General features: G+C 48.7%; 1 protein-coding gene across 3 annotated transcripts in view; it reads right to left on the minus strand.

Annotated features, from left to right (window-relative positions):
* The window catches only part of slc27a4 (solute carrier family 27 member 4), a 60,828-nt gene that overhangs the window by 15,861 nt on the left and 27,052 nt on the right, over positions 1–17,915 (minus strand). For all 3 annotated transcript variants that reach the window (XM_067969863.1, XM_067969862.1, XM_067969861.1), the window contains 2 exons: positions 3,826–3,987; positions 3,464–3,533 (listed from right to left, as the gene is read on the minus strand). In XM_067969863.1, coding sequence (XP_067825964.1) covers positions 3,464–3,533; positions 3,826–3,987 — 232 coding nt within the window. The remainder of the gene's footprint in view (positions 1–3,463; positions 3,534–3,825; positions 3,988–17,915) is intronic.

Genomic DNA, 17,915 nt, shown 5'->3' on the forward strand with positions numbered 1-17,915 from the left:
CGTTAAGGGCTCGCTTGGGGGCTGGGTGGCGAGTGGCCCCCAAACTCATGTCACTTAGGACCCTGAAGCCCCTCAGGCAATTTCTATCTGATCAGTCTGAGGCAGAGTCAAACCGAAGTCCCCCAAAGGCGAAACAATCGCCCTCTGACCCTTGTGCCACCTTTGCCCCTTCAACGCTCCCGACAGGGATGAGGGGTTTCAGTTATGTGGAGAGATTGGAGAAGCTGGGATTGTTCTCCTTAGAGCAGAGAAGGGGAGATTTAATAAAGAGGTATTCAAAATTATGAAGGGTTTTGATAAGAACGAATAGGGAGAAACTGTTTCCACTTGACTGGAGGGTCGGTAACCAGAGGACACAGATTTAAGATAATTGCCAAACGAACCAAAGGGGAGTTGAGGAGTAATATTTTTAGGCAACGAGTTGTCACGATCTGGAATGCACTGTCTGGAAGGGCGGTGGAAGCAGGTTCAATAGTAACTTTCAAAGGGAATTGAATAAATACTTGAAAAGGAAAAATTTGCGGGGCTATGGGGAAAAAGCAGCCAGTGGGACTAATTGGATAGCTCTTTCAAAGAGCCGGCACAGGCATGATGGGCCGAATGGCCTCCTTCTGTGCTGTATGATTCTATGACTATTACAGTTTAATCAACCGCACTTGAAGACGTACCGCCCACGAGTGGAGCCTCACTTGAAGAGCCAGAACCCACAGGTTAACACTTAAAAGATCTAGAACGCAAGCAGAAGCCCTGCTTAAAGATCTAGAATTGGCTGCACCGGCAGAGCAGGGACACTGGCAATACAGTGGGCACCGTCGCAGGAAGCTTCTGAGTCAGGTGTCGGCTGGGGTGCCCTCCAGGCCAGGACAATTTCCCGCTGCTTCCCTCCGCCTTCCCGCTCATTCTGGCCAGCGGGATTGAAGCGAGGCCCGGGAGTTAAAATAGCCGCGGCCTCATTTCTGGAGCACGTTGAGCCAGCCATCGGTCAGAGCCTGGGAGGGAGGGCGGAGGCCAACCCGGGGAGGAGCGGCCTGCAGCAGCCCAGATCATTTTTGTGGGCTAGGCGAGCTGGGGCGGAGGAGGTGGGGGGGGTGGGGTGGATATCGCAGCGTTGGGCAGCCGCTGGGGACCAGTTCACGTCTGTTCCAGCTCAAGAAAAGAGACAGGAGCAAAAACATTTTTCCAGCAAGGCCGCTTTCTCTTTACAACAGCTGAACGCTTTGTGACCTGCTGCTGTACGCAAACCGGCCTTTCAGAATCCGGTGGGCCCCACTAGTTTGCCTCGTTTAAAGCAGTGTACGCCTGCTTCCGACAGATGGCATCTTCTTGCCCGTCCTGCCTTCTTCCACGACATCGGATGTAAGAACCTCTTGTCACTCCCTCCCTCCCCGGAAACCCCCCAGCGCTGTACAAAAACAGGGCGGATGCCCGGTGTAAATGGGTCCGCCCCAACTTCACCGACCACCGCCCCCCGCCCCCCCCCCCCACAATCGCAATACCACCCCCAGTTTGCCCTGATCCCCGAGGAATTTCGGGGCCGCCGCGTTTTTCTGATCATCGGCTCCCAAAGCGGCGAGGCAGATCTTCTTCCAGCCAACAGGTGGCAGACTGCTCCCAGCAAAAATGGCAAAGGGGAGCTCTTCAAACCTCTCCACAGAGCCTCTCTCACCGTCAGAGAAGAGAGACTTCTCTCACCGTCAGACAAGGTGCCCGCTGTTGCCAGATTGACACAGTATCTGTACAGGTGGGTGTGGGAACGAAAGCAGCCTCTGAGCATTAACAGCTGAAGGTCACCGAGGGACTTCTGCTGCGCACTCATCTGTCCTCCCTGTTGGAAGAATAAAGGAGTCAAGGAAGCTCCTGTGAAGGGAAAAAGAGAGCCACTGGAAGGGGGAAAAGAAACCATCCAGCCCACCTCTGATCATCTGAGTGACACGGACAAGACCAGAGCTGAGCTCCCCGACACGTCATTCTCTGTTCTCCCCATTTTTCTGTCTGCTTTACTCCCTAAAGCTGCTTTAGTACCCCACCCAAATGGCCCGTCACCGCACAAACAGCGGGAGCCTATTTGACTGTGGGGGGCATCACAGAAGAGACCAAACACAGTGATCGACTGACGCCCCCGGGTTCTAGCTGGAACCCTGGTGAATCTCCCCTCCCGAATTCGGGGAACGCTGAGGCCAAGTGTGGCATCACCAACTACCGCCCAGACTGGTGATCAGCTCACTTGGCACAGACCGGGAATCGAACCTGCTGGGCTGCTCGGTTCAGCCACTCACTGCCGTCGCCCAGCTGGACCGTGGGAGAGCGCCAGCCAAGGGTGCGCTTTTTAAAAAAAAAATGATGGAGCGACTGTAGATCGGACAGGTTACATTGTGGAAAGAGTCAGCAAGCTGCCTTCCCGAGAGACGTGAGTATCCCCTTTTCCAGTACGGCATCTCCTGGGGAAGCTGCAAGCCTTCAGCCTCAGCAGGTGACCCATTCCAGCTTGCGGTCTTTTAACAGCAGGGGCCGTTAAATTTGAGGAACTGTTTGTAATTTAACCTCAGATGACTTTTCTCCTCGGTGGAACGAGGTGTGGATTACTAGAGGTAAAACGGCGGGGCTCGAATCCTATCGGCCTCAAGAATTATTACCTCAGTGGGGGGGGGGTTTTTTCCCATCGTAGGCCAGAAAATTCTCCTGGCCCTACTTCCTGTGCAGTTCTCCCAAGAAGTTGCAGCCCTCAGATTTCGAGAACTTCCACCACTTCCCAACCTGAACGTAACTCTTCCTCCAAAATCTCCTTATACTTTACAACTAAACAAAACCCCCTCATGGCCTCAACCTTCATCCACATACCATAGTCCCTAAATCACCACGACTGTCGTTTTAGTCAGACACGAGTTGTCAACACCCAACTGACAAGAGCTTCAAAACACGTGCAAGAGAGAAAGAACGTGCATTTATGTAGCACCTTTCACATCTTCAGGACCCCCCCAAAGCGCCTCACAGCCAACGAAGTACGTCTGAAGTGTAGTCACTGTTGTAACGTAGGGAAACTCGGCAGCCAATTTGCGCACAGCAAGGTCCCACAAACAGCAATGAGATAAATTGCCAGTTAATCTGTTTTTATAGTGATGATGGTACAGGGATAAACGCTGGCCAGGACACCGGGGAGAACTCCCCTGCTCTTCTTCAAATAGTGCCGGGCGATCTTTCAGGTCCACCTGAGAGGGCAGACGGGGCCTCGGTTTAACGTCTCATCGGAAAGACGGCACCTCCGACTGTACGTCTGCGGTGTAGTCACCGCGCAGTAAATTTAAAACAGATCTTAGAAAAGATATCTTTGCTCAAAGGATGAGGCGAAGTGCAGGAGACAAAGGCACCAGTGGAATTCAAAATAGGGGGTGGATATTAGGCCGAGTGAGTTGGAGCTCGATGGGCTAAGTGGTCTTTTTGTCATCCTCAACACATGTGTCCTTACCTGCTGTGGACAACAATAGCTGCCTTGGGCATGCCGGTCGTTCCTGAGGTGTAGATATAAAATAGTCGATCTGCAACAAAAGAAACACATTCACGTGGGAGTGGAAATGGTCACTTGGGAAAGATTTTCCCGGGCACCAGCAGAACTGTACCAAGCAGGAGAGAGGGGCAGGAGACTGGGATACCCACTATTTGCTTTGGTTTAAAGCCGTTCCGCCTGCAGACTACGCATTAGGTCGATAAAGTAAGCACTATTCCCGGGGTTTGTTTTTCCCTCAGAACGTATAATCAGTCTGTCCCCTTTAATTTAGGGCCCCCTTTAATTGACATCGGATACGGGGAGGGGCTGGATAATCTAATCACCTGTGAATCCTCGGTTCTGGAGCGGGGGTGGAGGTCGTTTTGACGCGGCCTCCAGTAAACAGTCAAGGTTTTCCGTGCCCGGGGGCACCTCGCTCACGTTCCATTCTCCAGAGCAGTACAGACGCACGGATTTCCCCAGCAGTCCGTGGATCTCCTTCAGGGCTGTTCAAAGGGAAGCCACAGAGACACTCGTTATTAGGTAGTCATGAGTTTTACACCAGTCCCTCCTTCCGATCCCCGCCCACCCCCCCCCCCCACCAGCTGGGAAAGCCGTGGGAGCAAGTGTTCGCCTGATGCTTCTCTCGCTGTCTGATGCCGTTCTATGTATCACAATACTTCGCACACAAGTGCTGGCTAGAAGAAAGAAAGACTTGCATTTATATAGCGCCTTTCACAACCTCAGGACATCCCAAAGGGCTTTGCAGCCAATGAAGTACTTTTTCAAGGGTAGTTACTATTGTAATGTAGGAAATGCGGCAGCCAATTTGCACACAGCAAGCTCCCACAAACAGCATTGAAATAATGACCAGATAATCTGTTTTTTTTTAAAAAAGTGATGTTCGTTGAGGGATAAATATTGGCCAGGACACTGGGGAGAACCCCCCCCCCCTTGCTCTTTTCGAAATAGTGCCATTGGATCTTTTACGTTCACCTGAGAGGGCGGACGGGGCCTCGGTTTAACGTCTCATCCGAAAGACGGCACCTCCGACAGTGCAGCGTTCACTCTGTGCTGTACTGGAGTGTCAGCCTGTGCTCAAGTCACTGGAGTGGGACTTGAACCCGGAACCTTCTGATCCAGATGCGAGAGTGCTACCAACATCACGTGGTGTCACTGAAAGACGTGTTGACACTGGGAGAGCACAGCTCAGGTCAAACGCACGCTTCTCCTCTTGTCGGCTAGAGATTTATCTGGGTCTCACAGATGGCCATCAGGTCTCTTGGAATTAGATGGAATTACATACAATGTACAGCACACAAACAGGCCTTTTGGCCCGACAGGTCCGTGCCAGTGTTTATGCTCCACACGAGCCTCCTCCCTCCCTACCTCATCTAAACCTATCAGCATTTCATTCTATTCTTTTCTACCTCATGTGTTTATCCAGCTTCCCCTTAAATGCATCTATACTATTCGCCTCAACTACTCCTTGTGGTAGTAAGTTCCACATTCTAACCACTCTCTTCTACGTCTGCCCTATCAAACTCTTTCATAATCTTAAAGACTTCTATCGGGTCATCCTTCAGTCTTCTCTTTTCTAGGGAAAAGACCCCCCAGCCTGCTCAACCTTTCCTGATAGGTATAACCTCTCAGTTCTGGTATCATGGTAGTAAACCTTTTTTTGCACCTTCTCCAGTGCCTCTATATCCTTTTTATAACATGGTGAAAATGCAGAGCCAGTTTCCCTCGCTTGCAATGAAAACAATCGCAGGTCGTCAGCTTCCATTAGGAGCAGCACCAGCAGGTAAAAGAGGGGAGTGAGACACAAGAAGGTCGCAAGTCTACATCTGAACACCACTCTCTTGGGACCAGTTAGAGGATATCAAAGTGCCTTAAAATTAACTGGAGAAACTAAGAGAACGAAAAGGTTAAGAGGGCACCTCACAGTTCAAAATTTTGAGAGGTTTTGAAGTAAATCAGAAAAAACTATTTCCACTGGTCAGTGAGCCGGTACCTAAAGGGAATAAACTTAAGATTATCATCAGAAGGACGATGGGAGAGCTCAGAGGAGTTTTTTTTTTTAAATGCAGAAACGGATAAATATTTGAAAAAGAAAAATTGAAAAGGGTATAGAAACAGGGCAGGGGGATGGGACCAAGGGGAGAACTCTTTGAGAGTTGGCACAGTGTAATGGGCTAAATGGCTTCATTCTCTGCAGTATAATCCTCTGAATCTGTAATCTTAAAATCCTCCTTCCCAGGGAGAATCTGCCAGTCTCGAAAAATCTCTAACAATTCTTTTATAAAATTAACCAGCAGACTGGCACAGAGAGAGAGAGAGAGAGACAGACATAAAGAGACAAAGACGGGAAAGATCAAGGTAACCTGCAATTTGACTTTTAATTTGAAATTTGTAACTCTTCAGGCAGATTACACCCTGCGCAGATAGTCTGTGAAATGACAGCTTTAAATAGGATCTCTTGGTGGGGCCCACCCAATATCATATTCAGTTCAACACTGGAAGTTCGCAACGTGGCACACACTCATAAGTAGGCAACAACTCAACAGTTTCGGTATTCGGTCATATCGGGGAGGATTCAACACGACAAGTGCCTCCCTCTCGGCTGTCAGAACCGCCCCATGCCTGCTACGAACATTTGTTAGCATTCTCACCTCGGGGTCAAACACTGTGGGTTTGACCCCGACATCAGGACACATTGAGGGTAATTTTATCCTCTGGCGATAAGTGCAGAACAGACTATATCTGCTCGGCTGCCCGTTATACACCTCACACAATTTTCCTTTCAATTGAAACCAAAGGAAAGGAAAATCGAGTGGGATATATAACGGACGGCCGATCCGATTGGGTCCGTTATATACTATCGCCAGAAGTTAAAATGACCCTCAGGTGTGTAATCTAGTCCCAGTGCAGGACTGAACTGGGAATGTAAACACAATTTTTCAGCTCCTAACGAATCTGCTGTTGCGGATTTCCACCATTTTCTGTTTTTTGCTCTCAAATGTACAATCTGCAGATAGTTAAAACTCGAGCTCGTCGGCCGAGTGAAGGGAACAGGACCCAATGGAGTGCCGCCTAGTGGCTGGAGGCCTGAAACTTCACTGCAACAAGCAACTATTCACATAGGAATTCCCAAGACCAACGTGTACATACGGATTCAAATTATAAATGTTTACATAGGCAGTTTCCATTATAAATGTTGACATTAAAGTTTGATTGAAAAATTGTGACACTAGCGGCCCTCCCATAGTGTTGCTGATGGTGAATCAGAGGATTTGCTGTTTATAACGGGATGCTGTGTTTATGTTATATAGGGGATAAGATCAGGATCAATGATTTACAGAATAAGTCAAATTCCATTTATATTAAATGGTACTCTGCAATTTTTACTGGTGCTTTGGGAATCAAATTCCATGACTGTCCATTATTTTGTGAAAACAGTAAATGAGTGACCATTATTTTATATATTTTCCTTTACATACATATATATATATAAAAAATACTTCCTTGGCTGTAAAGTGCTTTGGAACATCCTGAGGTTGTGAAAAGCACTATATAAATGCAAGTCTTTATTTGAAGTTGTGAATACAGAGCAATGTGGTGTGCACAGTGTACTAGTTGCAGGTGGATATCTGGTATTAAGCAGGAGTAGGCGTGGAGGAATGGGGTTTAGCTGCACTGGTTTAATGATCTTGGGCTTTAGCAGAACTGAGGGATAGTCCTGGCTTTTTTGTAGCATTGTGGTGGGGCTGCTGGAGTTTGGCTCTGGGGGAGGGGGGAGGGGGAGAGGGGCAATCCTACCCGTCTGACCCACTCTCAGTTTAATTATACTCTGTGAAGTGTTAATAATTTAAACATCAGCAGAAGCTGCAACAGGGGTGTAATCTCTGCACAGTCATTTTTAAATCGCTCTCATTTACGCACACAGACACAGCCTTTCTGTTTAAAGAAAATCAACATGTTATTGTGAAATATGTAATCTTTTGATTTTTTAAAAAAAATTGTATAAAATCTTACTTTGCACAACAGAAATTTCAATTACTGACCAAAAAAATGGTGTTTCAACTGGATTCCATTGGTTCATCAATCAAAGTGTGAAATGTTGACATGGGTTGGGAGGGGGGGGGGTCTTTTCATTATTAAGATGTGATACAGGATGTAAAGTTAATGTGTAAAGTACACACCCTATATATTAATCAATATGTGGGTTGCAAGTTCCAGTGAAAAGTCCCATGTAAACAATCCTATGGAGATTCTGATCACTATTCGTGTTCCTTTCCCTGTACTTGCAATTTATTGCCCTTGCTCCTCACTTTCCCTCTCGGCTTTATTTTGTTTTTTTTTTATTTCTCTTCCTTCTCATTCCCTCAAACATACTGCTGCTACTGCTGCCCCACCTTCTACTCCTGACTGATGGCATTTCACTGCTCCAGTTACACAAGTGTTACCTCAGTCTAAAAGTCACTCCTCCCACCACCCCCTGCCCCATCAAACCCCGTCGCCTTCCCCTCCCCCATTCTCCAATTTCACCCCCTCTTTGCAGTCCCCCCCAGCTCAGAGAACCACCCCCCCCTCCCACTTTATGCCCTTCAAGCCTCCTCTCCACCCAGCTCCACTCAAAGCTCTCCTCCCATCCCCACTCTCCTCCCGGTTCTTCCTCTCCGACATTTATAAACACATTCCCCCATTCCCACTCGCCTCGCAGCTCCTCTCTCTATTACTTTACACCTAGTCACGCTACACAGCTTCACTCACAGAATAATATGTCCTGCAGTTGATAATGCAACGCCCCTGTCCTCACAAAACAGTATTTCATGTGAATTAATGTGAGTAATGCCACGGAAAATCTGCTAGAGAGAGAGAGATTTATCACTTTGAAACCAACTCAAGTGGATAGGATGGAGCTCTCCTCTCTCTGCTGGCTGCAAGGAGCCTACTTGAAGTGACTTTGCAGCAATCTCAGCCCAAATCCTACAGGGTTTGTTTCAACACGACAGAACTACCCAGAATAAATTGCAACTAAATTGTCAATCTCATACAGAAAGGCTGCAGGAAGACTGGTGTGGGAAATGGACAATGTCACATTCATGCAATAGGCAAATGTGTGTGTGTGTGTGTGTGTGTGTGTGTGTGTGTGTGTGTGTGTGTGCGTGTGTGTGTGCGCGCGTGCGTGCGTGCGTGCGTGCGTCTTTGTGTATGTGTAGTAATACCAGGGGCTCGAATTTAGCAGGCCTGCGGGTTCCCAGCGGGTGGTCCTCCGGGAGCGTCGAAAACGCGGACGGCGAAATTAGTGGGTTGCCCACGCGATCGTAGCAGGCAACCCACTAATAGGAATCAATTACCTGCTCCTCCGGGGTCCACGGCGCTGGCCTGCGCGTCGGTCGGGCTGCGCATGCGCAGTACGATCTGTCAGCTGGAGGCTCTCTAGTTAAAGGGGCAGTCCTCCACTGACAGATGCTGCAACCAATGGGACAAATTGCAGCATGGAGCAGCCCAGGGGGAAGGCTGCTCCCAGTTTAATGATGCCTCACCCCAGCTATCATCAGATGGGGTGAGGAGGAGGGGGAGGACACAGATCTTCCCCCCGGCGGGCGGGAGGAAGCGGCCTGCCTCTGCCACCAAGAAGGCCTGGCTCGAGGTGGCAGAGGGGGTCACCTGCGCCACCAACATATGGCCCACCTGCATACAGTGCAGGAGGCGCTGCAATGACCGCAGTAGGTCCGCCACAGTGAGAACACGAAGTCTTTCCCCTACACTCCGTCTGCCACAACACTGCCCCCACCCCAAATCTCCTTCGGCACCGCCAACACTATTCTGTCACATCACCCTTCATACCCACTCACACCCCGTCCTCATCTTACCTCCACCTACTCACCTCACCAGTACTCACCCTGCCACTAACACGCAACCCACTCCTCATACAATCTCATTGCTCCATCCCATACTCACCCTCTCGTGCATCTCCCTCACGGCCAGCCTCACTCAACCTGCCACCACCTGTGCTGCAGCCACAGGGCATGCATCACATATGTGCAGTAGGCAGCGTAAGGCAAACGTCTCGTCAGCATGAAGGGGGTGCACAAGGGTGTCTGAGGGTTTGTCATGGGTGTTACCCATATTGAATTTCAGAGCAACAAACAGCACACATTATATTGACACCACCACTGCCATGTCTCCGCGAATCCTGTCCGTTGTGTCCAATAATGCCCGCTCCTGGGTATCACTATGAGGACCCACCACTGATGCCACCCATCGTGTTACTGCAGAGTAGGTGCAGGTGTATTTGCAGGGCTCGTCCGCGCAGACAACTGAGAGACATCGGCGGTGTAGCCGGCTGCACCCTGGAAGGATGCGGAGGAGAAGGTGTGGAGGGCAGTGGTGACTTTGCCAGCGACAGGTAAGCAGTTGGTGCTGGGGCCAGCCAGGAGCAGCTCGGCATGAAAGAGGCTGCAGATCTCCACGACTACATGTCGAGCGAATCTGCGCCTCCCTGTGCACTGCTGCTCGGAGAGGTCCGGGGAGCTGCGCCTCGGTCTGTGGACCCTGTGGCAAGGGTAGTGCCCTCTGCGACGCGTCTCTCTCTGCGGTAGCCCTCCCTCCTGCTGTGCAGGTGGGCGTGCAACAACACCGTGTTGGGGGGATCCACGTCTCTGCGGCGGACGGCGTGGACTGCGAGGCTGCTGGGGCTGGTCATGCTCTTCGTCCTACGAGGGTGTCCACACACCACCCAACTGGCAGGTGTTGGTCTGAGGGGTTGTGCAGGGTAGGTGTGTGGTTCCTCGGACTGGGGCTGCGGTCTCGTGTCGGTCTGTCCTCTGGCTTGGCGGGGGGTGGTGGAGGGCAGGGGTTGCCCTATGTGACGCGGTGGCCTCCTGCGTGGGTGAGGGCTCTCCCCCGTGGAGCGCACCTTGGCACCTGCCACAGGCTGCTGGCTGCAACACGCCTGGTTGGATGGAGACTGTTTCCCCCAGTGTGGGAAACTCACTGCCTTGAACCTAAAATCCCACACTTCCTCTTTTGACAGCTGCTTCAGCTCATTAACTGACCACAACGAGCAAGTTAAGTACTCTCAAGTGGAACCCCGCTGGCTTTAATTGCCTGCGGGATTCCCACCAGCGGGGCTTGCGCGCGCAGCCCCGCACGTCAGCGCGGTACCCGGAAGTGGCCGGGATTTCGTCGCAATCCGGTCACGTGACCGGAGATCGGGATTTTCAGGGCCCCCCCGCTGGAAACCCGCAGGTAACCCGACCCTAAAATCGAGCCCCAGGTGTCGATATTAGGACCACTGCTCTTTTTGATATATATTAATGACCTGGACTTAGGTATACAGGGTATAATTTCAAAGTTTGCAGGTGACACGAAACTCAGAAATGTAGTAAACAGTGAGGAGGATAGTAACAGACTTCAGGAGGACATAGGCAGACTGGTGAAATGGCAGATGAAATTTAATGCAGAGAAGTGTGCAGTAATGCATTTTGGTAGCAAGAATCAAGAGAGGCAATATAAACTTAATGGCACAATTTTAAAGGGGGTGCAGGAACAGAGAGAGTTGGGGGTATACATACACAAATCTTTGACGATGGCAGGACAAGTTGAGAAAGTGGTTAAAAAAGCATATGGAATCCTGGGCTTTACTAACAGAGGCATAGAGTACAAAAACAAGGAAGTTATGATAAACCTTTATAAATCACCGGTCAGGCCCCAGCTGGAGTATTGTGTCCAATTCTGGGCACCACAATTTAAGAAGGATGTCAAGGCCTTAGAGAGGGTGCAGAGGAGATTTACTGGACTGGTACCAGGGATGCAGGACTTCAGTTATGTGGAGAAACTAGAGTAGCTGGGATTGTTCGCCTTAGAACAGAGAAGGTTAAAGGGAGATTTAATAGAGGTTATCAACACCCTCCATGATTTTGAACGAGTAAATAAGGAAAAATTGTTTCTAGTGGCAGAAGGGTCGGCAACCAGAGAACACAGATTTAAGATAATTGGCAAAAGAACCAGAGGAGAGTTGTTATGATCTGGAATGCACTGCCTGAAAGGGCAGTGGAAGCAGATTCAATAATAATTTTCAAAAGGGAATTGGATAAATACTTGAAGGGGAAAGATTTGCAGGGCAATGAGGAAAGAGGAGGGAAGTGGGACTAATTGGATAGCTCTCTCAAAGAGCAGGCACAGGCATGATGGGCCGAATGCCCTCCTTTTTTATATATGTATATATAGTGTGTGTGTGTGTGTGTACACGTATTATTTATGTATATGTGTGAGAGAGAGAGCATGTACGTCAGCTAAGGTCAGAATCAGGTTCGGCTGTGACACCTTCCACAGCTGAACAACCTGCTGCCACTCACTGTCCAACCTCACACACGAAGAATAGCTACTTGGGTGAGCTACTCAAGAGAGGCCAACACCAGTGTGAAGAAATAGACAAGGAGTCATCACCCTCAGGAAAGGAAGGTAGAAAACTGGAAGGCAAAAAAAAGTACTATTGGGGTCACCAGTGGAAAGCAACCCTTACTCTCTTTGAGTATCCACTCTTCAACTCAGCTTCCAATATATTATTAAACTAGAAAGAGTGCAGAAAAGATTTACTAGGATGCTACCGGGACTTGATGGTTTGACTTATAGGGAGAGGTTGGATAGGCTGGGACTTTTTTCCCTGGAGAGTAGGAGGTTTAGGGGTGATCTTATAGAAGTCTATAAAATAATGAGGGGCATAGATAAGGTAGATAGTCAAAATCTTTTCCCAAAGGTAGGGGAGTCTATAACGAGGGGGCATAGATTTAAGGTGAGAGGGGAAAAGATACAAAAGGGTCCAGAGGGGCAATCTTTTCACTCAAAGGGTGGTGAGTGTCTGGAACGAGCTGCCAGAGGCAGTAGTAGAGGCGGGTACAATTTTGTCTTTTAAAAAGCATTTGGACAGTTACATGGGTAAGATGGGTATAGAGGGATATGGGCCAAGTGCAGGCAATTGGGACTAGCTTAGTGGTATAAACTGGGCGACATGGACATGTTGGGCCGAAGGGCCTGTTTCCATGTTGTAAACTTCTATGATTCTATGATAATCCTGCAGGAAATGCACTCCCAGATCGCAGACTCTTGCTATCCTTCACTACACAGTCTCTTAGCCGCCTCCTTCCCACACAACCTCGTCCCCCATCTTCACACCCGTAGCCTGATCTTCCGGGTAGGCCACTGCTCAAACTGCTGTCTGCCAAAAAAAATTCTGAATCTTCACATACGGGCTGCATCCGACACTAGCGCTCAAGTGTCAGCTTGGCTCAGTTGGTAGCACTCTCACTTCTGATTCAGAAGGTTGTGGGTTCAAGCCCGACTCCAGGACCAATAGTAACAACCTCAGCTGACACGCCAGTGCAGTACTGAGAGTGGACGTTAAACCCTGGCCCTGTTGGCCCGCTCAGGAGGCCAAGTGATCCCTTAGCGCTATTTGGGGAGCAGTGAGTTTTCCCAATGTCCTGGCCAGCAATCTTCTCTCAACCACTAAAAACAAACTGGTCGTTGCTGTTTATGGGATCTTTCTGTGCACAACATGGCTACTAGTCTGCCTACGTAACAATGACGGCACCTCAAAGTAATTCATTGTTCGTGAAGTCCTTTCACACGTCTCTGAGAAACACGATAATGAACTAAATAAATCCAGGCCTTCCTTTTTAGGAAAAAGGTGTCAACACTGCGGTCTAACTGAGCCGCATCACGATGCAGTGCATCATATAAACGATTCTTTGCTTATTCTGGGCTACAGCTCACTCAGCAAGATATCCATTCACTACTGCGTAAGTTGCCAAACCTGCAGTTAAATAGATCAGGCCACATTTTCTTCTGGCCAATTAAAGCTGTGTACAGGGTTTGGATGACAGGATTTGTGTCCAGAACAGGATCCTTCCCAAATATCCTTCTCTCCGCTCCTCTTCCCGCAGTCACAACCCTCCCCTCCCTTCCCTTCCTTACCCCTTCCCCATCTTCCCTTCCTGAACCCCATTCCATCACGATCCTGCCCGGTGTTCTCTCGTATCGACCCTGGCTAAGCCTGCCTTCTCTTCCCCCTTCAACATGACCTGAACCCCATATCCTCTCCCCATCCCACTGACGGATGCTGTTGACAGTGAACAGTGCACTAAAGTCTAGGCCCATCACTGGCAGCTGTTTAGTATGAAAGAACCATCCTCCGGACAGCTGTTGGTATCAGGGGCTCAATGGTGTTGGAGACCCAGGTATTTTGTGGGTCTCAAAAGCTGCCCCGGGATTTCTAGTTAAAATTCAAAGCATGGAGCAAGATTCCCCTTTTATCAATCGGAATCATAGGACTCCAGCTTTGATTTGCAGTAGAGCAAAAGTAGAGGGCTGATATATAAATAGAACTCGGAAATCACAGGTCCCTGATGGAACCCTGGTCCCTCAGAAATATATATAAACTCTAATGTACAGATCTTGCATCAAGAATTCTTGATAACAAAAGAGAATCATGGTGGCAATAAAGTGTTAATGCACAAAATCAGCACTACAAAGCGAGTTGAATGCTGTTTCTAGTCTCGTTCTACTCAGTCCACTGTAACGTGTGGGGAGGTGCCGAGTAAAGGCTGTGACTTCTGCCAGTGTGTGTGTGGGGGGGGAGAGAGAGAAATCAGATGAGGGAGTCACACATGGGCACTGGATGCACTGAATCTAATGGAAAACAAAAGCTTCTTAGAAAAGCTGAAATTTTGGAATTGGACTTTGGTGGTGTTGATTGAGGGACACCTGTTAACCAGGAGACTGGTGAAACTCCCCTCCACCTCTTCGAGTAGTGCCACCGGATCTGAAGTACCAGCCTAGATTACGTGCTCAAGTCCTGGAATGGGGCTAGAACGCACAACCTTCTGACTCAGAGGCAAGAGTGCTACTACTGAGCCAAGCTGACACTTTTTTTTATAACCAATTACCCTCTCGGTAAATTAATGTTTCCTTACAACCCGTCTGGATCTATCTCTTGAACTAAAGCTCCTGCTTCTGCTGTCTTGTGCCGGTACAAATAGCCCTGATGGTCATGTACAACTCCGAGCTTCACTATTTTGAATACCTCAATCACAGATTTAAGGTAACTGGCAAACGAACCAGAGGCGAGACGAGGGGGAAAAAAAAAATTTACGCAGCGAGTTGTTAAGATCTGGAATGCGCTGCCTGAAAGGGTGGTGGAAGCAGATTCAATAGTAACTTTCAAAAGGGAATTGGGTAAATACTTGAAGGGGGAAAATTTGCAGGGTTTTGGGGAAAGAGCCGGCACAGGCACGATGGGCCAAATGGCCTCCTTCTGTGCTGTATCATTCTATGATTCTATATCCTCCACCTTTCCAATGAGAAGATCCTTAAGTCTTTCCCCGTTTGTTTTATTGTCCAACCCCCTATCGTTTTAGTAGCTTTTTCCTGCACCTTTTCCAATCAGCTACACCTTTCTGTAGCCTGGGTTCCAAAGATGTACACAATACTCTAGTTAGGTCCTGCCCATTCTGGGGAGGGGGGGGGAAAAAGGGCGATTGGTAGCAGCCAAACAAAATGGGAGGAAAATCAAAAGAAAAGGAGGCAAACCAGCCCCATGGAGACAAGCAAAAATGAAAAAATAAATTGTTGAGAATAAGTCATAAATATTTTATACGAAGAGGCAGCACGGAAACTGGTTATAAACTGGAAGGAAATGTCAAGTCAGACTCTGTCAGGGAGTCGCTAGGCTCAGCCTGCCCACACCACACATAGAAACACAGTATCAGAAGTGGGTGCTTAAATCTGATAGAAAGCTAGAGAGACGAGATGACAGAATTATCAAAGAATGCGGACCTCCTTTTAATGCATTCGAGGTAGACAGGTGTTAACCCACAAACCCACAAGCATTCATTTGTTCATTTGAAACGTTCAGTCAGATGCAAGATCTGAAGTTTGCACTTAAACACAGTCGGTGTTTTATTATTTTAAATTAGTTCAGGCTTCATTTCATTTCAAAGCGGCCATTCCTCATGCCTGAACCTAAACAGTGGGTGTCAACCAGCTATTCGACTTTTGCAGCATCACAGCCAAACCTGATCTTGATCACAAACTACAACCAGGTCCATGCACTTTCCCAAAGGGATCAATGGGTGCAGATCCGCAGTGAGATCCCAGGCTGATATTTTTTCCTCCTTAGCCAAAGGACGTTGCTGCCCCAGCCAAAACCAGCTAACTCAGCAAAGACAGGGGATTAGCCTGGAACCAGATTGCACAATGCACTTACCAAATGAGTCACGATTGCTACTATTGACTTGGATTTTAAGAAAGCTTTTGACACATTTGTGATTAACGATTAACGTAAGGAGCCATTGAACAGCAGGTGGAATGTAATGCTGGATAGAAAATTGGCTTAAAAACAGGACATATAGGACACTCTACCTGAATGTGGAAAATTGCCCAGGTATGTCCTAGCCACAAAAAGCAGGACAAATCCAATCCGGCCCATCAGTCTACTCTCAATCATCAGCAAAGTGATGGAAGGTGTCGTCGACAGTGCTATCAAGCAGCACTTACTCACCAATAACCTGCTCACCGATGCTCAGTTTGGGTTCCGCCAGGACCACTCGGCTCCAGACCTCATTACAGCCTTGGTCCAAACATGGACAAAAGAGCTGAATTCCAGAGGTGAGGTGAGAGTGACTGCCCTTGACATCAAGGCAGCATTTGACCGAGTATGGCACCAAGCAGCCCTAGTAAAATTGAAGTCAATGGGAATCAGGGGGAAAACTCTCCAATGTTGGAGTCATACCGAGCACAAAGGAAGATGAGTGGTTGTTGGTGGCCAATCATCTCAGCCCCAGAACATTGCTGCAGGAGTTCCTCAAGGCCCAGGCCCAACCATCTTCAGCTGCTTCATCAATGACCTTCCCTCCATCATAAGGTCAGAAATGGGGATGTTCACTGATGATTGCACAGTGTTCAGTTCCATTCACAACCCCTCAGATAATGAAGCAGTCCGAGCCCGCATGCAGCAAGACCTGGACAACATCCAGGCTTGGGCTCAAAAGTGGCAAGTAACATTCGCGCCAGATAAGTGCCAGGCAATGACCATCTCCAACAAGAGAGAGTCTAACCACCTCCCCTTGACATTCAACGGCATTACCATCGCCGAATCCCCCACCATCAACATCCTGGGGGTCACCATTGACCAGAAACTTAACTGGATCAGCCATATAAATACTGTGGCTACAAGAGCAGGTCAGAGGCTGGGTATTCTGCGGCGAGTGACTCACCTCCTGACTCCCCAAAGCCTTTCCACCATCTACAAGGCACAAGTCAGGAGTGTGATGGAATACTCTCCACTTGCCTGGATGAGTGCAGCTCCAACAACACTCGAGAAGCTCGACACCATCCAGGACAAAGCAGCCCGCTTGATTGGCACCCCATCCACCACCGGCGCACTGTGGCTGCAGTGTGCACCATCCACAGGATGCACTGCAGCAACTCGCCAAGGCTTCTTCGACAGCACCTCCCAAACCCGCGACCTCTACCACCTAGAAGGACAAGAGCAGCAGGCGCATGGGAACAACACCACCTGCACGTTCCCCTCCAAGTCACACACCATCCCGACTTGGAAATATATCGCCGTTCCTTCATTGTCGCTGGGTCAAAATCCTGGAACTCCCTTCCTAACAGCACTGTGGGAGAACCGTCACCACACGGACTGCAGCGGTTCAAGAAGGCGGCTCACCACGACCTTCTCGAGGGCAATTAGGGATGGGCAATAAAATGCTGGCCTCGCCAGCGACGTCCACATCCCGTGAACGAATGAAAAAAAAGAACCTTCACCACACGGACTGCAGCGGTTCAAGAAGGCGGCTCACCACCACCTTCTCGAGGGCAATTAGGGATGGGCAATAAATGCCGGCCTAGCCAGCGATGCCCACATCCCATGAACAAATAAAAAAAACACTCATAAATAGGCAATTTTCAGACAAGGAAGAGGCATCTATCTTGCGAGCTTTGCTACTTTTAATATATGTCGACTTGGAAAAGTCAACGGGGGTAATTTTGACTTTGTGTGATAGTGTAAAACAGGCTATTTTCATTTCCATTGACTTTGATGGAAATGAAAATGGGTGGGGGGCGGGTGATGTAAAACAGGCAGCCGTTTTACACTATTGCCCAAAGTCAAAATTACCCCCTACATACTCGCAGATATCGAAACAGGAGGCAGAGCAAATAATGGGGAACAACGCAACCAGATTCAGAAAGATTTAGAGAGTAGAAATGACTTGGCAATAAACATGAATGAACACTTAATGGAACTGTATGACATTATAGAATCATAGAATCATAGAAGTTACAACATGGAAACAGGCCCTTCGGCCCAACATGTCCATGTCGCCCAGTTTATACCACTAAGCTAGTCCCAATTGCCTGC

Source organism: Heptranchias perlo, chromosome 31 (assembly GCF_035084215.1).
Source record: "Heptranchias perlo isolate sHepPer1 chromosome 31, sHepPer1.hap1, whole genome shotgun sequence".
In the NCBI taxonomy this organism is placed as follows: domain Eukaryota; kingdom Metazoa; phylum Chordata; class Chondrichthyes; order Hexanchiformes; family Hexanchidae; genus Heptranchias; species Heptranchias perlo.